Source organism: Equus asinus, chromosome 20 (genome assembly GCF_041296235.1).
Source record: "Equus asinus isolate D_3611 breed Donkey chromosome 20, EquAss-T2T_v2, whole genome shotgun sequence".
Taxonomy (NCBI): domain Eukaryota; kingdom Metazoa; phylum Chordata; class Mammalia; order Perissodactyla; family Equidae; genus Equus; species Equus asinus.
The window spans coordinates 16055101-16081121 of record NC_091809.1 but is presented as its reverse complement, the minus strand read 5'-3'; the positions used below and the strand labels follow the sequence as shown (position 1 = coordinate 16081121).

The 26021-nt window shown below is 42.8% G+C and overlaps 1 protein-coding gene across 1 annotated transcript; it reads left to right on the top strand.

The window, feature by feature from the left end:
• The first annotated feature begins 1577 nt into the window (after positions 1 to 1577).
• Positions 1578 to 4942, top strand: CD70 (CD70 molecule). Its single transcript, XM_014843682.3, has 3 exons — positions 1578 to 1852; positions 2660 to 2693; positions 4449 to 4942. Exons 1-3 carry the CDS (start codon positions 1676 to 1678, stop codon positions 4832 to 4834), a joined length of 597 nt encoding a protein of 198 aa, XP_014699168.1. The 5' UTR covers positions 1578 to 1675; the 3' UTR covers positions 4835 to 4942.
• The last annotated feature ends 21079 nt before the right edge of the window (positions 4943 to 26021 follow it).

Below are 26021 nucleotides of genomic sequence, written 5' to 3'. Positions count from 1 at the left end.
ATTCCAGATCATTCCATACCAGAGGTATTCCAGGAGGCATTGTTATCATAGGAGATGACGGCTCCATGTGTGTTCTTGGCCCTGAAGACCTTCCAGTGCGAGAAGACGTGGAGGTGCAAGACAATGATATTGACGATGCTGACCCTGTGTAGGCCTAGGCTAACGCGTGTGTTTGTTTTTGACAGAAAAGTTTAAAAAGTAAAAAAACAAAAAAAATTAAAAAATTTTAAAATAGAAAAAAAAGCTTATAGAATAAGGATAGAAAGAAAGAAAATATTTTTGTACAGCTGTGCAATGTGTTTGCGGTCTGTTATTACAAGAGTCAAAAAGTTAAAAAAAAATGAAATGTGTAAAGTAAAAAAGTTAAAGTAAGCTGAGGTTATTATTGAACAGAGAAAAATATTTTTGTATAAATTTAGTGTAGCCTATGTGTACAGTGTTTATGAATTCTACATGTGTGTACTGTGATGCCCTAGGCCTTCATATTCACTCATGACTCACTGACTGACTCAGCCCGAGCAACTTCCCGTCATGCAAGCTCCATTCATGGTAAGCACCGTATGCAACTGTATTATTTCTATCTTTAGATGTGTTTGGGTTTGCAGATACTTGCCATTGTGTTACAGTTGCCTAAAGTCTTCACTACAGTAACATGCTTTACAAGTTTGTAGCCTAGGAGCAAAAGGCTAGACCACATATCCTAGGTGTGTAGTAGGCTATGCCATCTAGTTTTGCATAAGGACACTCTGTGATGTTCACACAACGACGAAATCGCCTAACGACGCATTTCTCAGAATGTGTCCCCGTCATGACGCAAGGCATGTCTGTAGATGGATCTCTCCAATGTCTGCCTCAGTCTTCACATGGCTGTCTTTCCTCTGTGTGTCCTCTCCTTCTCTTAGAAGGATACCAGCTGTTGTATTTAGGGCCCACCCTAATCCTGTACAACCTCATCTTGATCTAATTACATCTGCAAAGACCCTTTTGCCAAGTGAGGTCACATATCGAAGTCCTGGGCGCATAAATTTGGGGGTGACACTGTTCAACCCATCACAGCCATCAAGAGCAAGGTGGCCTCCAGGATCACAGGGGAAGAGAGAACTGAATGGAGATGTGAGATGTCTATAACATCAGGCCACCGAAGGGACAATTTATCTGCTTCTACTCTCTTCCTATTGGGGCAGGCTAGTCGGGCGGCCCCAGCAGGTGTGGCCCCAGCACTGAGGTTGAGAAGATGAAAGGGAGCGCGTGGATACCTAAGGATCCCCCCTCCATCACTGGCTGCTTTCTGCATACCCCTAGTGCCCGGCACAGTCTATGGTCCAGAGCAGATGCTCAGTGAAGCTTTGTTGCATGAATGAATGAATGAATGAATGGGTACCAGGAAAGTGAAGGTGGGGACCCCCATAGGAAGGTTGAAGGGCACGGGGAAGCAATTCCCTGGCCCACCCTTTTTGGTTCCTGGACACTGGTAGAGGGGGATTTCCGCGCCCCCACCCCCACCCCCCGGCACTGGTGTGACAGCTCAAGTCCCTCCCGTTGTTAGCGACATGCTCAGAGTGGGGCGGGGCCTGACAGGTTGAGGCAGGCAGGCAAGAGCCTGAGGAGGTCAGAAGTTTCCTTCCCTTTTCCTGGCTGCCCTCTGTGCGCCCCTGGCACCGCCAGCACGCAGCTGATGCAGCGCCGGCCGAGGACCGCGATGGCGGAGGAGGGGTCCGGCTGCCTGGTGCGCCGCCTGCCCTGGGTCACCATCCTGCGCGTTGCTTTCCTGCTGATTCTCATCGGCATGGTGATATACTGCTTTGTCTGCAACCAGCGCCTCGCACAGCAACAACAGCTCGAATCGTCTGGGGTAAGTCGAGAAAGGAGGAAGAGGGACGCACACCTGCCACCTGCCACCTGTTGGTGGAGCCTGGGGACCTCTGGGTGGGGTCTGGCTTTGCCCGGGCGCGGAGGGGAGGGGAGCAGCCGGGAAGAGAATCGCGTGGAGGCAGAGGGATGATGAGCTAGAGGGTAGACTGACTGATAGATAGACTAACAATTTAAAAAAAAAAATACAAAATCAGAATGAGATGGATAAAAATCAGCAGGGAGTTACGGCAGATCCGAGGCTGCCCTGGGGGTCCGGGCTCAGGAATCGTCAGTTCTGCCCAGGAGGTAATTCCCGGGTGGAGATCCCGGGGTGGAAAGGATGTCATCTGGGGAAGGTGCATCCGATGTGGGCATACAAAATGACTCGTCTTCGGTGTTCCCCAGCAGGCTGACTCAGAGCTGCTGGGGGCTTCACAAGGCTGGCAGGGAGGGTTCTGGGGCCTCCAAGGACGGGACCAACGGCGGCCGCTCATCTGAGAGCCCCGGATACCCACTACCGGGACCCCCTTTTGGGGGCTGCGAAGGGGGCTTTGCAGTAGAGAGAAGCAGGTGCGCACGGCGCCGGCGATCCTCCAGGAAACCGAGTTCTTTTGAACGTCTATATGCTCCCTGCCTGTGCAGATCGACTTCCTCTTTAAGAGATCTTTAAAGAAAAAAAAAAAAAGTCATGTCGGCTTTATGGAATGAGGGGTGGGCAGGAGGGTGGGCAGAGGAAAGAGAGTTCTTAGGGGGCGCTCAGAACTTCGGGGCTTATGTCTCTGCTGTGTTTTCTCTTGTTTTCTTCCAGTGGGCCGTCGCTGAGCTCCAGCTGAATCACACAGGTAAGACGGGGTGCACGTGTGTGCGCGCGCGCTGGAGAAAGGGGGTGGGCGAGAGGAAGGGAGAGAGAGACGGAGAGGAAAAAAAGAAAGAAATCAAGAGAGAAAGAAAATGAGAAAGAGAAAGAAAGCGAGTGAGGGAAGAAAGAAATTGAGAGAGAAATAGAGAAAGAGAAAGAAAAATAGAGACAGAGAAATAGAAACAGAACGAGAAAGAGAGAGACAAAGGAGAAAGAGAGAGAGAGATGGGGCAGTGTGTTTCTTGGTGTTTGTTACCTTACTCTTTCTCTCAATCCTTCCCACGTGCTCTTCCCCTGGGAGAGCCAAAAGCAACGCCAATGGTGATTGCTAACATTTCTTCATTCCCCAAACATTAGTCGAGCAGCTACTGTCAGCCAAGCACTGTTCTAAGAGCCACAACAGTGACCAGAAGAGAAAAAAAAAATCCTTGTTTCTGCAGAGCTGCCCTTCTCTGGAGAGGATCAGAAATAAATCAACGAACCAGTAAAATATGTAGCATGCCAGTAGAGTAAAACACCCTTATCGTATGTTCCGGAGAAAAATAAAACAAGGGAGGAGAATGGGGCATGCAATGGGTTCGGTCCCTAAGAAGGTGGCATTTGAGCAAAGACGTGAAGGAGGTGAGACAGCCAGCCATTCGGTGACCCCTGCCGGCCTCTCTTCTCCTTTGTGTCTTCCACGCTCATCCCCAGAGGTTTACATGCTGTATGCCTCATTTTGTAGCAGAAGGAATCCTGTTCCTCTTTTTTTTTTCTGTCACCTCTGTTCAGACGATGATAACAGGATACCACAGACTAGGGCAGCTTAAAAACAAGAGATAATATATCTCAAGGTCCTGGAGGCTCCTGGGGGAAGTCCAAGATCAAGATGCCCATAGTTTCAGTGTCTGGTGAGGGCACGCCCGCTGGTTTATGGGAAACCATCTTCTCGCTGTGTCCTTATACAGCAGAAAGAGCAAGAGAACTCTCTGGGGTCCTCCTCTCTCTCTCTCTTTTTTTTTTTTTTTTTGAGATATAATTGACATAGGACATCATATTAATTTCAGATGTACAAATCACGCTGCGATCTTTGCGTCTATTGTGGAATGATCATCTATTACAATAAGTCCAGTTAACGCCCCTCGCCACACAGAATCAAGATTTTTTTTTTCCTGTAATGAGAACTTTTGAGATCTACTCTCTTAGCAACTTTCAAATATGCAATACAGTATTATTGACTATAGCCACCACGCTGTGCATTACATCCCATGACTTATTTATTTTATAACTGGAACTTTGTACCTTCTGACCACCCCCACCCCTGCCTCTGGCAACCATCAATCCATTCTCTATATCACGAGTTCGTTTTTTTTTTTTGGTTCCACACTTAAATGAGATCACACAGTATTTGTCTTTCTTTGTCTGACTTATCTCGCTTAGCATAACGCCCTCAAGGTCCATCCGTGTTGTCACAAATGGCCTCCTTTTTATGGCTGAATAATATTCCATTGTATATATATACACCACATCTTCTTTATCCATTCATCCATCAGCGGACATGGGATCCATTCTATAAAGACACTAATCCCATTTACAAGGGCTCCTCTCTCATGATCTAAACTCCTCCAAAGGCCCCACCTCCTAAAACCATCACCTTGGACGTTAGGTGTCAACATAGGAATTTTGGATATTCGGTCCATAGCACTCAATTTCCCTAAACCTCCATCATTCCCACCCCCCCCCCCAACTCTATCTCTAGGACCACGACACGACGCCAGGCTGCACTGGCAGGGCAACCCGGCCCTGGGCCGCTCCTTCGTGCACGGCCTGGAGCTGGACTACGGTCAGCTGCGTATCCAGCACCCTGGCATCTATAGGCTGCACATCCAGGTGACACTAACCAACTGCTCCTCCACTTGGACCAACGCGGTCCGCAGGGCCACCCTGGCTGTGGGCATCTGCTCCTCCGCCACCCACAGCATCAGCCTGCTTCGCCTCAATTTCTACAACGCTTGCACCGTCGCCTCCCAGCGCCTGACGTACTTGGCCAAAGGGGACACTCTCTGCACCAACCTCACTCTGCCGTGGCTGCCGTCTCGAAATTCGGATGAGACCTTTTTTGGGGTTCAGTGGGTGCACCTCTGACGACTGTACCTCCTGGCTCAGATTTGATGGGAGAGAATATTTTTTTCTCTTTGTTTCCGTTTTCTCAGAAAATCCTTTTCTTCCTGATGCAAATAATATGTATGATACTGTGATTTATAATAAAAAAAATACATATTTGGTCTTCGTCCCATTTCTGGCACAGAGCTCCTAAAGCGCTTGGAATTTTCTGAGAGAGCCATGAAGGCGTCTGCTGTTAAGTTAATGAGGTGAGTTTTAGAAAGCTCCTAGGTCACCTAAGTATGGGGGCTGGTTGCCAGGGGAACCAACTATGCAATTAAAGGGTTGGAATTTTCAGTCCCACCCCCAGACATCCAGGGAGGGGAGATGGGCTGGAGGTTGAATCAACCACCAATGGCCAATGACGTAATCAATCATGCCTGCGTAATGAAATCTCCGTAAAAACCCAAAAGGACAGGGCTCAGAGAGCTTCTGGGCTGGTGAACACGTGGAGATTTGGGAAGAGTGGTATGCCCTTCCCCTATAACTTTCATCTCTTCCTTATGGCTGCTGCTGAGTTATGCTTGTTGGCGTGAGGAACCCACACACACACATTGGAATTGGTGCCAGAACCAATTTGACCTCTGACAGGTGAGGAAATTGAAGGATAGCTTACCCGGGTGGTGAGATCACCCAGTTCATTAAGGCAGAAGATGAAGGATAATAATATTATTACATTATTTATATAGTAAATATTGTAGTGGATGCAACTTTTTTTTTTTTTTGAGGAAGATTAGCCCTGAGCTAACATTTGCTGCCAATCCTCCTCTTTTTGCTGAGGAAGACTGGCCCTGAGCTAACATCCGTGCCCATCTTCCTCTATTTTATATGTGGGACGCCTACCACAGCATGGCTTGTCAAGTGGTGCTATGTCCGCACCCAGGATCCAAACCAGCGAACCCCAGGCCGCTAAGAAGTGGAATGTATGAACTTAACCACTGCACCACTGGACCAGCCCCTACAATTTTGAAGTATTAATTGGCGGAGGGTTTTTTTCTGTCTGCCTGTGGTCTTTCCCTTATTTTCCATCACTTTGTTCCAGCCACACAGTGCTGCTTGCTGTTCCTCAAAGACACCAGGCACGCTCTGGCCTCAGGGCCTTTGCACTGCCTGTTCCCTCTGCCTGGAATACTGTTCCCTCAGATGGACGCATGATTCACGCATGCACCTCCGTCTGTCTTTGTTCCAGTAGTGACTGGCCCTTCCTGACAGCTTTATTTAAAACTGCAATACTTACCCTAGCCCAGCCTTCTCTACACACTTTCTCTGTTTGTTTGGTCTGTTCAATTAGTTAAACAAGGAGGCCATCAGACTAATGTTGCTCTAAAGCCGTGGCAGCCTATGTAAGCAAACCGAAATCTAAGCTTCAAGGTTACAAAATCAAAACGATAAGGACAACCGATCACACACAACTGACTAGGCTTTACACAATAGCCAAGCAATAATTTCCTTACTTTGCTTTTTCCACCTTTTCCCTATAAAATTCTTTCCCCGAGCTCCTGTTAGTGGAATGTGTCTAACCACTGCCAGTTTGGCATTGCCCAATTCAAATCAATTTTTTACTCAAATAAACCCTTAAAATGTTTAATATGCCTCAGTTTACCTTTTAACAAGCCTCTATCGTATTTATCACCCTGGAATGTATTGGAGACATCCACTTATTTATATTGGTTATTGTCTGTCTTCCTGCTACATCCCACTGGAATGGAGACCCCATGAGGTCAGGAATTGCAGTCTGTGCTGTTCACAGCTGCAGCCTCTGTGCCCAGGGAATTGCTTGGAACATATTTTTGAATAAACGAGTGAATAAATTCTTTCCACTAGAATTTTACACCCACCCCTTTCCTGATCTGCAAAGTCCTCTCAGGTCTTAGGTAAATCCTCCTCCTCAGCGAGAGGCAGAGACCTTGTGTTAGGGAACCAGGTTTGTTTTGCCTGCTGCCCAATATGCCAATCACCAAGACGACATGTTTGCAGCAGAGAAAGGGTTTATTCACAAGGCAGCCAAGTGAGGAGATGGAAGAATGAGTCTCAAATCTGCCTCCCTGAAAATGGGGATTAGAGACATTTACAGGATAGAGGGGCAGGGTGATCTGAAGCATGGGGATAGATGATTGGAGATAAGGAGAAGTGAGGTGACTGATGATCTGCACAAGCCATAGTCCAGCTTCATGGCTCTTTGTAGGAGGCATGCTCACAAAATGGCGGCATTAACGTGATCTGAGAGTGGAGTTTTCGGCCCCTGGACGTCAAAGGGTCATCCACACAGGCCCAAGTGATGAGTCGGTGGTCTTAACTGGCCTGAACTGGACAAAGTGTCTACTCTCAGTTCCTGAAAAACTTAAGCACCCGTTACTATGGTGACCCAAGTGTCAGAGGTGCTATCTGCAGAGCAGGCTTTAGTAAGGCGGTATCTGAGTGTTTTTGCAAATAGGCAGCTCACTGAGTATACTTAAAGCAAGTTGGCCCCCGGGTTCACTTGTAGCTGGAAGATCTCTGGAAACTGTCATCAGCTTAAGCTATTTCATGGGGTGAAAGTGTCAATCATTTCCCTCATCGCCTCTCATCACCATGGCAACCCCTTAACCAAAGGAGGTCTGATCCTAGGACCTTACCCCAACTTTGATTATTCAAGATTTACACTGCCATCATGGTTTTCCTTTGGGTTTTGAAGGAACAAGTCTTCTAAAGTTTATTTCCTCATGGAGATGGATTACAGAGGTGGACCATCTGTAGGTGGGGGAACTCACAGGTGAGATTCTGTTTTATTCATAGTACACTTTAAAATAACATCAGATCCCTAAGGAGAGAATGGGGCAGGCCCATCATGGACAAATCTGAATTTTTTTCTGCTTCTCTGATTTTGTTTACTTCATATTCTATTTTGATATCTACCCTCTGTGTGGCTGCTAGTATTACTCTTGCACATGTCCTCTTTTCCATCCGGCATTCATTCTTTTGCCCCTTTTGCTTCTCTTGCCTTCCTCATCTTTTCCTCTCTGTCTTCACTCCTTTCCCTATCTCCCTGAGCCCCTCCCTGCTCCCGTCACTATCACAATTTGGGAACTGTGTCCAGACTCCTTAAGCACCACAAATTGCCATTTCTCTAGCCTGTGGTAGGGACATGTTCCACTGACCACAGAGAGAAGGAGGGCTAACAAGGACTCATAAATTGATGACAAAATTAGAGAGAACCTATGAAGAAGGCCATGAGAGTGCCACAATAAGAGAACTAGGAAACGAATATGTATTTTCAAAAGGTTGCATTTTTTGAGTAATGACTCCTCATCTCTTATGCTAATAGGAAACAATAATTCTTATATGTATTTATATAGTCACTCAAGAAGTCACTTATGAAGGGACTGGCCCAGTGGCATAGTGATTAAGTTCACCCATTCCACTTCGGCAGCCCGAGTTTCACCAGTCGGGATCGTGGGCGTGGACCTACCCACCACTCATCAAGCCATGCTGTGGCAGCATCCCACATACAAAATAGGGGAAGTCTCAGAAACAAAAAAACCAACAGCCCAATTAAAAAATGGACAAAATATCTGAACAGAGATTTCTCCAAAGAAAATATATGGATGACCAACAGGAACACAACAAGGTGTTCAACATCCTTAACTATCAGGGAAATGCAAATCAGAACTACAATGAGTATCACCTCACTCTGGTCAGAATGGCTATAATTAACAAGCCAGGAAACAACAAGAGTTGGAGAAGATGTGGAGAGAAGGGAACCCTTGTTCACTGCCAGTTGGAGTGCAAACTGCTGCAGCCACTATGGAAAGCAGTATGGCAATTCCTCAGAAAATTAAGAATAGATCTACCATATGATCCAGCTATTCCACTGCTGGGTATTTATCCAAAGAACTTGAAATCACAAATGCATAAAGATACATGCACCCCTATGTTCATTGCAGCATTATTCATAATAGCCAAGACTTGGAAGCAACCTAGGTGCCCATCAAAGGATGAATAGATAAAGGAGATGTGTTATATATACACAATGGAATACTGCTCAGCCATAAGAAACTATGAAATCCAGCCATTTGTGACAACATGGATGGACCTTGAGGGTATTATGCTGAGTGAAATAAGTCAGAGAGAGAAAGTCAAATACCGTATGATGTCACTCATAAGTAGAAGATAAAAACAATGACAAACAAACACATAGCAACAGAGACTGGATTGGTGGTCACCAGAGGGAAAGGGGGGAGGGAGGACAGCAGAAGGAGTGATTATGCACATGTGTGTGGTGATGGATTGTAATTAGTCCTTGGGTGGTGAACACAATGTAATCTACACTGAATTCAGAATATATGACAATGTACACCTGAAAATTATATAATGTTATAATCCAAGGTTACTGCAAGAAAAGAAACAAAAGAAACAAAAATAGAGGAAGATTGGCACAGATGTTCACTCAGGGACAATCTTCTTCACTAAAAAAAAAAAAAAAACTTATGGAGCCTACAGAAAATCGTCAAATTACAAGGGAAGAGAGCAAGAGAAGAACAAAGGAATTTTAAAGATAGCTAGAAAACAACAAGATGGCAATAGTAAATCTACACCTATCAATAATTACTTTAAATGTAAATGGACAAATTCTCCAATCAAAAGTGGCTGAATGGATAACAAAAACAAGACCCACCTATTTGCTGCCTACAAGAGACTCACTTTAGCTTTAAGGACACATACAGACTGAAGGTGAAGGGATAGAAAAAGATATTCCACGCAAATGGAAACCAAAAGAAAGCAAGGGTAGCTATACCTATATCAGACAGAAGAGACTTTAAAACAAAGACTAATAAGAGACAAAGATGGACATTACATAATGATCAAGGGGTCAATCCAACAAGAGGATATAACCTTCAAAAATATTTGTGCACCCAACATAGGGACACCTAAATATATAAAGCAACTATTTACATACCTGAAGAGAGAAATAGAGCAACACAATAATAGTAGAGGATTTTAATTCCTCCCTTTCACCAATGGTAGAAAATCAATAAGAAAACATTGGACTTAAGCTATATATTATATAAGCTGGACTTTACAGATATATACAAAACATTTCATCAAAAGCAGCAAAATACACTTTCTTTTCAAGTGCACACAGAACATTCTCCAAGTTACGAAAGACTTGTTTTCTGAGACAAGTCTTCATAAATTTAAGAAGAGTGAATCATTTCCACAGTCTTTTCTAAGCACAATGGTATGACACTAGAAACCAATTACAAGAAGAAAGCTAGAAAATTCACAAAAATGTGGAGAGTAAACAGCATGCTACTGAATAGCCAATGGGTCAAAGAAGAAATCAAAAGATAAATCAAAAAATATCTAGAGACAAATGAAAATGGAAATACAACATACCAAACTTATAGAATGCAGCAAAAGCAGTTCTAAGAGGTATATTTATAGCAATAGATACCTACAATAATAAACAAGAAAGATCTCAAATAAACTACCTAACTTTATACCTCAAGGAAATAGAAAAAAGAAGACCAAAATAAGTACCAAAGTTCTACTAACTTTACCAAAGTTAGTAGAAGGAAGGAAATAACAAAGATAAGAGGAGAAATAAAAGAAACAGAGACTAAAAAGACAACAGAAAAGATCAATAAAACTGAGAGCTGATTCTTTTGAAAAGATAAACAAAATACACAAATCTTTAGGTAGGCTCACCAGGAAAAAAAAAGAGAAAAGATTCAAAGAAACAAAATCACAAATGTAAGAGGAGACATTACAACTGACAGCACAAAATACAGAGGGTCATAAGAAACTACTATGGACTTTTATAAGCCAACAAATTAGGCAACCTAGAAGAAACGGATAAATTCACAGAAACAGACAACCTACCAACATTGAATCATGAAAAACACCAGAAAATACGAATAGATTACTAGTAAAGAGATTGAATCGGTAATCAAAATCCTCCCAACAAACAAAAGCCCATGACTAGATGATTTCACTGGTGAATTCTACCAAAAGTTAAAGAGGAATTAATACCAATACTTCTCAAATTCTTACCAAAAAATAGAAGAGGAGGGAACACTCTTATGAGGCCAGCATTATCTTGATACCAAAGTCAGGCAATGATGCTTAAAAGAAAGTAAAATTACGGGCGGATATCCCTAAAGAACATAGATGCAAAAATTCTCGAGAAAATGTTAGCAAAATGGCCTCAATAATACATTAAAAGGATCATACACTGTGGCCAAGTGGGATTTATTCCAGGGATGTAAGGAGGGTTCAACATAAAGCAAATAATGTGATACACCACATTAACAGAATAAAGGATAAAAATCATGATCATCTCAATAGACGCAGAAAAAGCATTTGACAAAATTCAACATCCATTCACGATAAAAACTCTCCACAAACTGGATATAGAGTGAACGTACCTCAACATGATAAAGGCCACATATGACAAATCCACAGCTAACATCATAATCAATGGTAAGATCAGGAACAAGACAAGAATGCCCATTCTCTCCATTTTTATTCAACACAGTACTGGAAGTCCTAGCCAGAGCAATTAGGCAAGAAAAAGAAATAAAAGGCATCAAAATCCAAAAAGAAGAAGAAAAACTATTTCTATATGCAGGTGATGTAATATTATATATAGAAAACTCTAAACACCCCTCCAAAAAGAAAAACTGTTAGAACTAATAAAAAGTTGCAGGATACAAAATCAATATTCAAAAATCAGCTGTATTTCTATGCATTAACAGTGAACCATTGGAAAGAGGAGTTAGAAAAAACAATCCCATTTACAGTTGCATCAAAAATAATAAAATACCTAGAATAAATTTAACCAAGATGATGAAAGATCTATACACTGAAAACTGCAAGTCGTGGATGAAAGAAATTGAGGAGGACACAAACAAATGGAAAGATGTCTCATGCTCATGAATTAGAAGAATTGATATTGTCAAAATGTCCATATTACCCAAAGCAATCTACAGATTCAATGCAATCCCTATCAAAATTCCAATGGAATTTTTCACAGAAATAGAAAAAACAATCCTAAAATTTGTATGGAACCACAAAAGACCCCAAATATCCAAAGCAATCTTGAGAAAGAAGAACAAAGCTGCAGGCATCATGATTCCTGATTTCAAGCAAATTGCAAAGCTAAAGTAATCACAGTATAATATTCGCATAAAAACAGGCACAGAGATCAATGGAATACAATAGAGAGACCAGAAGCAAATCCACACATATATGGTCAATCAATTTATGACAAAGGAGCCAAGAATACACAATGGGGAAAGGATAGTCTCTTCAATAAATGGCGTTGGGAAAACTAGACAGTTACACGCAAAAGAATGAAGCTGGACTCCTGTCTTACAGCATACACAAAAATCAACTCAAAGCAGATTAAAGACTTGAACATAAGACCTGAAACCTTGAAACTCCTAGGAGAAAACATGGGGGTAAAATTCTTGCCTTTGGTCTTGGCAATAGCTTTTTTGATTTGACACCAAAAGCAAACGAAACAAAAGCAAAAATAAATGTGTAAGACTACATGAAACTAAAAAGCTTCTGCACAGCAAAGGAAACCATCAACAAAATGAAAAGGCAACCTACTGAATGAGAGAGAGTATTTGCAAATCATACATGATAAGGGGTTAGTATCCAAAATGTATAAAGAACTCACACAACTCAATAGCAAAAAACCCCAAAGAATCCAATTAAAAAGTGGGCAGAGGAATTGAACAGACGTTTTTCCAAAGGAAACACACAGATGGCTAACAGGTGCGTGAAAAGCGCTCAACATCACTAAACATCAGGAAATGCAAACCCAAACCAGGATGAGATATCCCTTCACATCTGTTAGAATGGCCATCGTCAAAAAGGCAAGAGATGCTGAGTGTTGAAGATGTGAAGAAAACTGAGCCCTTGTGCAGCGTTGGTGGGGATGTCAATTGGTGCAGCCTGTGCGGAAAATAAAAAAAAATTTAAAACATAACTACCATATGATCCAACAATTCCACTTCCTGGTACATACCCTAAGGAAACAAAATCACCATCTCAAAAAGATATCTACACCCTCATTTTTAGTGCAGCACTATTTATAATTATAGCCAAGACATGGAAACAATCTAAGTGTCCATCGATGGATGAATGAATAAAGAAGATGTGGTGTCTATAGACAGTGGAATATTATTCAGCCATAAAAAATGAGTAAATCTTACCACTTGTGACAACATGGTTGGATCTTGAGTGCATTGTGCACTCAAGCGAAATAAGTCAGAGAAAGACAAATTCTGTATGATCTCACTCACATGCGAAATCTTTAAAAACCAGTCATAGATGTAGAGACTAGATTAGTGGTTGCCAGAGGTGGGGGATGGCAAGTGGGCCAAATGGAGGAAGATGGTCAAAAGGAATAAACTTCCAGGTATTAGATCAATAAGTTCTAGGGGTATAATGCACAGCGTGGTGACTAGAGTGAACAAAAGTGTACTATAGATTTGAAAGTTGCTGAGAGAGTAAATCTTAAAAGTTCTCATTGTAAAAACAAAAGGTTTTGTAACTATGTGAGGTGATGGATGTTAACTAAACTCGTGGTAATCATTTCACAATATATACATGTATCAAATCATCATGTTTTACACCCAAAACTAACACAATGTTATATGTCAATTATAGCTCAATAAAAATGGCGGGGTGAGGGATGACTGACACCCCCTATCTATTGGTATAGTGGTACAGTTTCTCTTCTGTTAATTTATTAGAGGAAAACATTATATGGACAGATTTCCTGATGTTGAACCATCTTTGAATTTCTGAAATAAAACTTTCTTGGTCATAAGATAATATACATTCAATATCTTGCTGGATTCTAGGTGCCAACTTTTTTAAGAGTTTTTGCATCCGGATTCCTCTTGCAGAATTATTAGGCTTGGGTAAGTACAGTCATGTTGTGATTATAAATGAGTTGGCCTGCTTGCCCATCCTTTGGGGGACTTTTTCAGTAGCATCTAATGATCTTGTCCTAATTTGATTTTTTTCACTCTCTTTTCCTTAAACAGAATCTCAAAGGGTTTGGCTATTTTATTTGTGTTTTCATAAAGCAAAGCTTTCAGTGTTAAGTTTGACTTTAGGTTTCTTCTTTTTAATGTTTTTGTTTTATATTTTATTAATATTTCATTAATATCCTGATTAATTTTGTTGTTCTCTCTCTTTAATAATACTAAATTATTTTTTTATCTATCTTCTTTAACAGTGAAAGCATGTAAGTCTACAATTGTTTGCTGAGAGCAGTTTTTGAGGTATCCCATGGGTTTTGGTATATAAGTCTCCTTTCTGTTATATTCTGGAGAGTTTGTAATCTTTTCTTTACATTTTTTCTTTTTGATCCCAGGATTATCTTGCAATGTTTCTTTCTTTCCTAGCAGTTAAGCTCTCGGCCAGCTCCCTATTACTTCTTACAATTTTACTGGACTATGATCAGAGACCTTCGTCATAAAATCTTTTTTAATTAATTAAGATTCTTTCTATGAATATCACTATTCTTGTAAATATTCCCCGGATGTATGAAAAAGTGTACATTTCCTGTTCAAGAGATTTAAAGTTCTCAATTCTATCATTTCAGGCCTCTGTGTTCTAACTCAACTTTTCTCTGTTAGATCTCCCCAAGTCTGAGAGAAGTTTGGCAACATCTCCCACCATATCTGAATTTTGATCAAGATCATCTTCATTGCTAGCAGTTTTCCCTTTGTGTTTAACTAGCAATTGTCTGTTGCATTCAAGTTTATAACTCTCACACTGAATTTTATCATTATCCAGGGCCTTACCTTTATCCTTCTGGTGCTGTTCATCTTAAATGAGAGCTCATTTTGATGTTAACCCTGCCTCTCCTGGGAGGGAAGCTGTCTATTGAAGCAAATGTGTCATCACAAAGCCAACTTACTTCGAGCCCTTATTTAAAGCTGTTTCATAGGTAGCCTCCTTCTCAGCTCTAGAACATGGGGGAAACACCAGAAATTTCCCCAACCACATGAAATAAGTCAAGTCAGAATGGAGGCAGTCTATGAGAAGGCTGTGCTTTGTTCAGAGGTACAGTGTATTTCTACCACATTTCTTCTGTTATTGTGGACTCACGAAGTCAAAAGGTTGCTGAGAAAAACCTGGCAAAAGTGTTGATAATGGTCGAGGGTGAGTGAAGGGCACACGAGACATTTGGCCTTAGACCGATGACTTACTGCCCATGCTTCTGTGAATGTCTAGACCATTCTAAGGATTTAGATCTCTGTGTGTGTTCATTTCTTAGGGCTGCCATAACAAAGCACCACAAACCGAAAGGCTTCAAACAACATACATTTATTCTCTCACGGTTCTAGAGACCAGAAATCCAAAATCTAGGTGTTGGCAGAGGCATGGTCTCTCCAGACTTCTAGGGGAGAAAGCTTCCCTGCTTCTTCCAGCTTCTGGTAACCCCCACGCCTTCCTCGGCTTGTGGCAGCATCCTACCAATCTCCGCCTCTGTCTTCACACAGCCTTTTCTCTGTGTGTCTGTGTCTGTGTCCGAAATGTCCTTCTTAGGAAGACATCAGTCCTGTTGAATTAAGGGCCCTCCTAATGATCTCATCTTAACTTGATTAAATCTGAAAAGACCCTATTTCCAAATAAGGTCGTATTCACAAGTACTTGAGGTTACAACTTCGATGTGTCTTTTCTTCGGGGACACAATTCAAACTATGACACCTATAACCTATTCACCAATTCAACCTATAACACCATGTTACCATGAGAAGTTCGTGGGGAAGAAATATTCCTGAGCTGGAGATGTATAAGGAAAAGGGCTGATGCTGATTTTGTTTCCCGGTCATAATAAAAGATCTTAAGAACCCTCACAGATCGGCAAACCCAGACTTTTATTTGTGTTTTCCCAGAACTTGGCAGCCACTTCCCATTCCCTCTTAGCTGAGTTGTCCTCCTTTAAAACTCAGGTCCAATAGGAAAAGTCTAGAAGGATATAAGGCCAAATGGTCAGCAGGGGCCCTTCCAAAGGTAGGCTGAGGAAGGAATAATACCAACTCTGGCTTGTTTTCTGCTTGTTTTACTTGATATTTCTCTGCGTTGTTGGAATTTCTTCTGCCGTGTATGTTTTCTTTTTGGAAATTTTTTTTTTAGTGGCAAAGCAATTATGTCATTCTTTTAAAATCTCAGCAGAGTCATGATGAGGTGCCATCTCACATCCATTAGAAGGGCTACTGTAAAAAAAAAAAAAAAGAACAGAAAATAACAAGTGTTGACCAGGATGTGGAAAAAAGGGAACCCTTGTCTGCTGTTGGTGGGAATTTAAAATTGTTCAGACGCTGTGGAAAACAGTAAGGCAGTTCCTCAAAAATTTAAAAATAGGACTACCATATTCCATCTCAGGGGGTACACCCAAAAGAATCGAAAGCAGAGACTTTGTGCGTTCATGTTCATAGCAGTGTGATCCGTGATAGCCAAGAGGTGGAAGCAACCCAAGTGTCCATCAAGAGGTAAATGAATGAAGAAAATGTGGTCCACCATACAATGGACTGTTATTCAGGCTTAAAAAGGAAGGAAATTCTGACACACACGACAACATGGATGAACCTTGAGGACATTATGCTAAGAGAAATACACAAGTCACAAAAAGCCAAATACTGTACGATTCCATTTATAGGAGGTCCCTAGAGTCATCAAACTCAAAGAAACAGAAAATAGAATGGTGGGTGCCAGTGGTTAGGGGAAGAAGGTGGGGAGTCAGTGTTTCTCGGGGACAGAGTTTCAGTTTGGGAAGATGAGAAATGTTCTGGAGACGGATGGTGGAGATGGTTGCACAACAATGTGAATGTGCTTCATGCCACTGAACCACATGCTTAAAAATGGCTAAGATGGTAAATTTCATATTCTGTGTGTTTTGCTGCAATTTTTTTTAAATCTCAGCAGGTCCGTCTACTAACAACCAAGACAATGGCTATTTTTTACAGAGAGCTTTCGATGTGCTAGTGGATTAGTTACCTAGGGCTGCCATAACAAAGAACCACAAACTGATGACTTAGAAAACAGAAATGTCTTGTCTCCTGGTCCTGGAGGCCAGAAGGCTGAGACCAAGGTGTCAGTAAGGTTGGTTCCTTTTGAGGGCGGTGAAGGAGAATCTGTTCTGTGCTTCTGGTGGTTTGTTGACATCTTTGGTATTCCTTGGCTCATAGAAGCATCATCCTGATTTCTGCCTTCATCTTCACATAGCATTCTCCTCTGTGTCCAAATCTCCCTTTTTTTTTTTTTATAAGGAAATACTCCTACTGGATTAGGAATCCACCTTCGTCCAGTGTGACCTCATCTTAACTAATTACATCTGCAAGGACCCTATTTCCACCTTCTGGGTCCTTGGGGTTTAGGATTTCAACATGTGAATTGGGAGGTACAACACACAGTTGGCCACTTTACAAACCTTGTCTTATACAAATGTGATGGCAAACCTATGAGATGGGTCTTAGGCTGAGCTATGTAAAATAGCCAGTTGAAAATTGCCACATTCTAGGATGAGCTTTGTAAGATGACGAACTGAAATTTTCACTTTTGCCAATGGCACAGTTTTAGGTTGAGCTATATGACACACAGCGATTTCGTATTGACAGCATCATTCACTGAGATTCAGAGAGGTTAAGCAATTTCCCTAAGACCACATAGCTCTGGTGGAATCAGAATTTGAATCCAGGTCTGTCAGATATCAAAGTCACTCCCCAACAGGGGCCAGTCCCATGGCCTAGTGGTTAAGTTCAGCGCACTCTGCTTCAGCAGCCTAGGTTCAGTTCTCAGGAGTGGACCTACACTATTCATTGGTGGCCATGCTGTTGAGGGGACCCACATACAAAATAGAGGAATCTTCCTCAAGCAAAAAGAGGAGAATTGGCAACAGATCTTAGCTCAGGGCCAGTCTTCCTCAGCAAAAACAAAACAAAACAAAACAAAACAAAAAACCAAAGTCATCCCCCAGAAAACCATCCTACATGTTCTGCCTCTTCTTGACACCTCCTGACCACTCAGGCTGACCATCTGTGCTTACAGAACAAACCACTTACCCTGTGGCATTTCAATAAACTATTTAAGCAGCTCTTTCTTGTACTCTGCTCTGATTTCCCTGAAAGACACAGAAACAAGAAGAGGGAAAAGATGTGGCATTTGAGCTGGGGGTAAGCCAAAGGTTATCCCCAGAAACTAAGAATCGTTACCTTTCATGGCAAAAGGAACTTTGCTGATGTAATTAAATTAAAGGTCTTGAGATGGGGAGAGGATCCTGCATTACCCAGATGGACCCAATGTCATCATGAGTTCTTATAAGAGAGAAACAGGAGGGGCAGAGGAAGAGACGTGATGACAGAAGCAGAGGTCGTGGTCAGAGAGAGATTGGAAGATGCTACACTACCAGCTTTGAAGATAGAGGAAGGGGCCATGAGCCAAGGAAGGTAGGCAGCCTCTTGAAGCTGGAAAAGGCAAGGGAGCAGGTTGTCCCCCCTGAATTCTCCAGAAGGAATGCAGACCTGCTGACACCTTGATTTTAACCCAGTGACACTCATTTCAGACTCTGATCTTCAGAACTATAAGATTATAAACTCGTGTTATTTTAAGGCACAAAGTTGGTGGTCACTTGTTACAACAGCCACAGGGAACTCATACACGCCCTCTTCTTTGCTGTAGTGGTAGGGGTTCCATTATCTTTTTTTTTTTTTTTGGGTGAGGAAGATTGGCCCTAAGCTAACATCTGTTGCCAATCTTCCTCTTTTTGCTTGAGGAAGATTGTCATTAGCTAACATCTGTGCCAATCTTCTTCTATTTTATGTAGGACATCACCACAGTGTGGCTTGATGAGCAGTGTGTAGGTCTGCATCTGGATCCGAACCCACAAACCCTGGACCATGCAAACTTAACCACTACACCACTGGGCAGTCCCTGGGGTTCCATTTTCTCACTAGCCTCTGCATCTCCCCCCGTCTCACCTCTCTCTTCAGAGACTTCACTCCCCTCTCTCAAAATTCCACTGACTTTATCATGCAGAGCACCTGAATTCCGCCTTTATCGATGCCCAGGGAACTTCACATTTCTCAACAATCATACCAAAGATTATATATCAGGACCCATCAAGAGGTTTTCACAAAGAAAATGATCATCATCCACTTCCATAAATGAATTGCACCACTCCACGTGAAAGCAAAGGGCCACTGTCGGGCTCAGGAGCCCCACGATGGCAGAAGTAGAAGGTGCTCATGAGTGTGTTGTGAAGCAGAAAATGAGGCTAGGACCAGGTTGTGCAGAGCCTTGAATGCCAGGCTAAGAGCTGAGGATCCATTACCCAGGCAAGAGAGAACCATTGAAGGTATGAGAGGAGGCACCTGATTGAATTTGCAGTTTTAAAAGGTCATTCTATGGCTGTAACCACCAAGACAAAAAACAACAAATGTTGGCGAGGTTGTGGAGAGAAGGGAACCTTCATCCACTGCTGGTGGGAATGCAAACTGGTGCAGCCACTGTGGCAAACGGTATGGAGATTCCTCGGAAAACTAAAAATAGAAATACCTTATGACCCAGCCATCCCACTACTGGGTATTTATCCAAAGAACTTGAAATCAACAATTCAAAGAGACTTAGGCACCCCTGTGTACATTGCAGCATTATTCACAGTAGCCAAGATGTGGAAGCAACCCAAGTGCCCATCAATTGGTGAATGGATAAAGAAGATGTGGTATATACACACAATGGAATACTACTCAGCCATGAAAAAAGACAAAATCATATCGTCTGCAACAACATGGATGGACCTTGAGGGTATTATGTTAAGTCAAATAAGCCAAACAGAGAAAGACAAACACCAGATGATTTCACTCATATGTGGAAGATAATCAAACACACAAAGAGACAGTTTAGTGGTTACTAGAGGGGAAGGGGGCTGGGAGGTGGGCACAAGGGGTAAATGGGCACATATGTATGGTAACTGATGAAGCATGTACAACTGAAATTTCACAATGTTACAAACTATTATGACCTCAATTTTTAAAAAAAAAAGGTCATTCTAGGAACTTTCTACATAATTCTCCCTACCCCAGGACTACACTAACTCTCTCCTTCTGCACCCGTTTGACTCCTGGTAACTTCATAGCGCTGTTTACAATTAAAAAGGTACACACGGAGATATTTGCTGACTCTCTCTCCATCAGGACCAGGCTGGTCTTGTTTACTTCAGACATTAGAGTGTCCACCGTCTGGCAGGAGAATGAGCGTCATAGTGATGGGGAAGAAAGGATAAATATTGGTGAAAGAAAAGAAGGAAAGAAGACTCAACATCATCAGTTACTGTGGAAATGCCGATCAAGACCACAATGAGGAGAGACCGGCCCGGTGGCGCAGCGGTTAAGTGCACATGTCCCACTTCGGTGGCCTGGGGTTCGCCGGTTCAGATCCCGGGTGTGGACATGGCACCACTTGGCAAGCCATGCTGTGGTAGGCGTCCCACATAGAAAGTAGAGGAAGATGGGCACGGATGTGAGCTCAGGGCCAGTCTTCCTCAGTGAAAAGAGGAGGATTGGCAGCAGTTAGCTCAGGGCTAATCTCCCTCATAAATAAATAAATGAATAAATAAATAAATAAATATTTAAAAAATAAAAAATAAAGACCACAATGAGATACCACTGCACACCCTCTAGGATGGCTCTAATCCGAAAGACAGACAGTAAAAACTCTAGCAAGGGTGGAGAGATACTGGAACTGTGATGCTTAATTTTATGTGTCAACTTGACTGGGTCACAGGATGACCAGCTGTCCACAGTCATAATTTCTGGATGTGTCTGTCAGCGTGTTTCTGGAAGAGATTAGCGTTTGAATCTGAGTACCGGCAACAGAGCGTTGTCCTCCCCAGTCGGGGGTGGGCATCATCCAACCCACTGAGGGTCTGAACAGAACAAAAGCAGAGGAAGAGAGGGTACCTGCCGTCCTGCCTGCCTACTTGAGCTCGGACATCAGTCGTCTCCTGCCCTTGCACTGGGATTTACATCATCAGCTCCCCTCGTTCCTGCTTTCAGACTTGGACGGGAATTGCACCAACAACTTTCCTTGCTCTCCAGCTTGCAGATGGCAGATCATGGGGCATAGTCACATGACCCAATTTCTCATAATAAATCTCCCTATGAATCTGTATCTCCTATTGGTTTTGTTTCTCTGGAGAACCGTGACTAACACGGGAACCCTCGTGCACTGCTGGTGGGCTTCTAAAATGGTGTAGCCTCTCCGGAAAACAGCCCAGGGGTTCCTCAAAAGTTAAACGTAGAGTTCCCACATGACCCAGCAATTCCGCTCCTAGGTATGTACCCAAGAGAAAGGGAAACATCCGCCCACACGAAAACCTGTAGACAAATGTTCATTGCAACATTATTGCTAATAGCCAAAAATGGAAACAACCTAAATTTCCGACAAGGAATGAATGGATAAACAAAATGTGGTACCTCCATATGATGGAATATTATTTGTCAGCTAAAGGAATGAAGTACTGATACACGTTACGGAGTTAGTGAACTTTGAAAACATAACGCTCTGTGAAAGAAGTCAGACACAAAAGGCTGCATATCATATGATTCCATTTATCTGAAATGTACATAATAGACAAATCCACAGAGACGGAAAGTGGATTAGTGTTTGTACTGGTCAGCGTACTCTGGAGAAACACTATCAATAGCATGCACAAAAATATAGAAAAAAATTATTATAAATTGGCTTACATGGTTATGGAGCCAGACAAGTCCCAAGATTTGCAGCTGGCAAGCTGGAGACCCAGGAGAGCTGATGGTATAATTCGAGTCTGAGGCCCACAGGCTCAAGCCAATGGGAAGAGTATGAAGGCAGGGGGAAAAAAACAATATCCCAGTTCAAAGGCAATCAAGCAGGAGGAGCTCCCTCTTACTCAGCCTTTTTGTTCTACTCAGGCCTTCAACTGATTGGACGAGGCCCACCCACAATAAGGATGGAAATCTGCTTTACTCAGTTAACCGATTCAAATGTCAATCTCATCCAGAAACACCCTCACAGAGACACCAACAATGTTTGACCAAATATCTGGGCACCCTGTGACCCAGTCCACTTAAGACATGAAAGTAACCATCACAGTGGTTGTCTCGGGCTGAGGGAGGCAGAATTGGGGAGTAACTGCTAACGGATACAAGGTTTCTTTGAGGGATGGTGAACATGTTCTAAAATTCATTATAGTGATGGATGCACAGCTCTGTGAATGTGCTAAAAGGCATTGAATTGTGCACTTTAAACGGGTGGATTTTATGGTGTGGCATGTGAGTTATATCTCAATAAATCTGCTCCAAAAATAAAAGAAGGAAGGAAGGAAAGAAGAGTATTAAAGCAGAAAAATCCATGCAAGAGGAATAGAGCCCTGGGGAAACAAGGGGCAGAGCAAGAGAGAGATGGAACTCAGGTCCCTTGAGGGAAAATAGACAAGTTTCAGGTCTCCAGCCTGAAGTTCTCATGAAACTCAGCTTCTGAAGTTGTCCTATAGACTATTTGCCCTGCCTATGCTGTCTCCTGAACTGACACCATTTCCCCACTGTCCCCAGTTCCCTTTTCTCTCTCCGACCCTGCCCTTTCAGCCCAGCCCTCGGTCCTGTTCAAACATTTATTTAAGTGCTACTAGGTAAAAACTTTACATGCCTTATGATAATAGCGAGACTTACACATTATGCTAGGGTTTGACATTTTATGTACATTATCCTCTTTAATCTTTACAACAATCCTATGAGGTATGTGTTTGTCTGCTCACTACCTTTTTGCAGATAAACTGGGGCACAGAGAGCTTAAGTAACTTCCCAGAAGTCACACAGCCAGGAAGAGGGAGAGTTGCGATTCAAACTCAAGCGTTTGGCCTCCACAGTCCATGCCCCACCCCTTACAACAACCTGGTGATTGTGCTGCCGTTATCTTCCCCCATTTTACAGAAAAGGAAACAGGCTCAGAGAGGGTTTAAAGACTTCCCCGCAGTCACCAGTGAGTAACTGACAGTGCCAAGATTTGAATCCAAGTTCTCTGAGTCTGTGACTCATGAATTTAACGTTCTCTGCATGTTCTTTTTGGCAGATGACAATAAAAGCCTGAAAGTATGTTAAGCCAAGGAAGAAAAACCTGTCTCTCTTTAAAATTCACCAAACACCAACTTAAAAAGTGCTCTGGGGTTTCGTTTTGGGAGGTAAAATTATACTCAGAGACCAAGACCGTCTTTGCCAGTAGTTAATAAGCCAATAAAGAAATAACACACTCCAAAGGATAGATTAATTATGGTATTGCTCCACGCAAAGGGAGACGAAAGCCACAAAGTCAAATATAACTGAGATGTACCTTTGCATACGAGGAGGCTGTCGGAAGAGACGGTTTAACCATGTGAGAGCCGAGCTAACATCCCGTTGCTAAAGCAAAGTGAAAGTGAGAAAACCCTGGTTGCTATGCACCAGTGCTGGTGGGAGGCTGACCCGCTTCATGGGGACAAAGTGTGGTCTCTCACCACTACCGATGAAAGGGTCTCCGTTTGCACGGTGGGAGCTGATGCCCCAAGGACTTCAGAAAATTTATTTAGTTCAGCAAAGGGTTGCCTGCCCAGATTGCAACTCTCAGATATTGTTCACAAACTCTGGTTATTTATAGCCTAAATTTTCCCTTGCCATAATTTCTTCTTCACGTCGTTAGTAGCAATAAGCCCCCAGTGGAGTTCTCACCAGCAACAAGAGGTGAGATGCTGACATCCCAACACAACTTATTTCATTCTTACATCAGCACAACAACTTTCGTCTTGTCAGAACCAAGTAGAGGGGCTGGCTCCATGGCCGAGTGGTTAAGTTCTCACACTCTGCTGTGGCGGTCCAGGGTTCAGATCCTGGGCTCGGACATGGCACCGTTCATCAGGCCATGTTGAGACAGCGTCCCACATCCCACAACTAGAAGGACATGCAACTAAGATATACAACTGTGTACGGGGGTGGGGGCGCAGCGGGGCAGGGGGAGATAAAGCAGAAAAAAAAAAAGATTGGCAACAGTTGTTAGGCCAGGTGCCAATCCTTAAAAAAAAAAAAAAGAACCAAGTAGGTTCAAGATTCAAACAACTTCACTTGTCATAAACAAGTGGTTTTGAAATTACACCGAGACTCAAGAACTGAGTTTCCCCTAGACCTTAACAGCCCTAGGACCCAAAGGGATGAAAATGGCTCAAATTTCCCCCAGTTGTTGCAACTGCATCTCTGGGTGTGATGCAAGGGTCCAGAGAGAGGCCCCCCATTCTGCATTTCTCTGATTCTGGGGTATTGTCCCCTACTGAGAGGTACCTTTGAGAACTGTCACTTCCTTGGCAAGTACATCGGTGTTCAGAATGACACAGTCCTGGAGGAATTAAAAGTTGTGGGGCTTAAAGCTATCTGATGGTGGGACTTCCCCTAACATTGCATTCTAGCGAGTATTGCAAGATCATTCAGTCTTAATTAAACTGACTCATCCATTCTTCCTCAGGTTCCAACTCTTTCCCACGGTGGTCACATGAGACCCCGCAAAGGCCAAAAATACATGCTGGCAGATCTGGGGCAGGCCCTTCTCTTCTCTCCCCCTGCCCCAAGATAATCATAGAATTGCACGACTCTTTCCTCCCTTAGCATCAGCTCGATGGTTGTAAGGAGTCTTCATTATCATTTTGCAAGTAGGTCCTGATAGACTGTGCCTCGTTGCTCAGGAGACAGGCCCAGACATGCCCCAGCTTTCTTTAGAATGAGGTGCCACCTGGACTCAGGGGCCGAAAGTGAAACCCGGGGCAAACTTTCTTCAACTATACTCAGTCAACAGTTGTCTGTATGCAAAAGTGGTTACAGAACCCATTGCCAAAGCCCCCTACAGATAACATCTCTGACACTTGGGTCACCATGGTGACGGGTGCTTAAGCTGTTTTTCCGAGACTGAGAGGGACTGCTTGTCCCGTTCGGGCCAGTTAAGACTACTGATTCATCCACTGGGCCTGCGTGAATGGCCAATAGGCAACCCGTTGATGTCAGGGGGCTGAAAACTCCACTCTCAGATCGTGTTAATGCCGCCATTTTGTGAACGTGCGTCCTATGAAGAGCCATGAAGCTTGACCACTCTTGCATGGATCATCAATCTCCTCACTCCTCCTTACCCCCAATCTTCTATCCCCATGCTTCAGACTGCCCTGCTTCTCTATCCCATAAATATCCCTAATCTCCATTTTTGGGGAGGTAGATTTGACACTTGTTCTCCCGTCTCCTTGCTTGGCTGCCTTGTGAATGAATCCTTTCTCTGCTGCAAACTTGTCATCTCGGTGATTGGTGCACCATTGGGCGGGCAAAACGAGCTGGGTTCGGTAACAAAAATACACAAGCAGAACATGCACACCTGCTCCTCACACACACACAGACTTTCAAAAGCTCCTGGGAGGGCCTGTAACATGTGATGCGCGCCTAATATATACCTGTTACAAAAGTGTCAGGAAAAAAAAAAAAACTCAAGGTGATGGCTGACTTTGTCTAATGTTTCACGAAGTTTTTGTGAGTAATCTGAACATAATTTGTTAAGAACAAGTGAATTCCATAAATGCAAGTGAGATAAAGGTTTATAAAAAAACTTTTCAACAATGATTATGCTTTCTAAAATACGTCTACTTTCAGGTAGTTTCCAAAATCTTTTTGAAAGAAACAGTAGTTGCTAAACATAAAAGGTTACCTGATTTGGCTTATTTGAGCTAAAGATTTTTGGGTCTGTAAGTAAACACATCTTGTACCACATGGAAAAATTGTACCATGAGGTAGCATATGCTTCTAGAAGTAATGAAATAGTTGTTTCGTTTTGGGGGGCAAAATTATACTCAGAGACTGTCTTTTCCACTATTTTATTTAACACAGATTCACTGTGGGATTTATAATAGTTTCACAGGCCAATAGCATACAGAATAATGTTTCTTAATAAGCCAATAAGGAAATAACATCCTCTACGCAGTGATAGATTAATCACACTATTGTTCCAGGCAAGAGGAGATGAAAGGAATAAAGTCTAAATTTAATCAAAGTGTTCCTTCTTATACAAGGAGACACTCAAGAAAAATGGCTTAACCAAGAGCTGAAGTCCAGCTGCCAGGACAACA

Excerpts from the sequence above, each read along its gene's own strand:
- CD70 (XM_014843682.3), top strand. The coding sequence starts at position 1,676 with ATGCAGCGCCGGCCGAGGACCGCGATGGCGGAGGAGGGGTCCGGCTGC. Across the intron at positions 1,853-2,659 it reads AACAGCTCGAATCGTCTGGG|TGGGCCGTCGCTGAGCTCCA; the intron begins GTAAGTCGAGAA and ends GTTTTCTTCCAG. Across the intron at positions 2,694-4,448 it reads GCTCCAGCTGAATCACACAG|GACCACGACACGACGCCAGG; the intron begins GTAAGACGGGGT and ends CTCTATCTCTAG.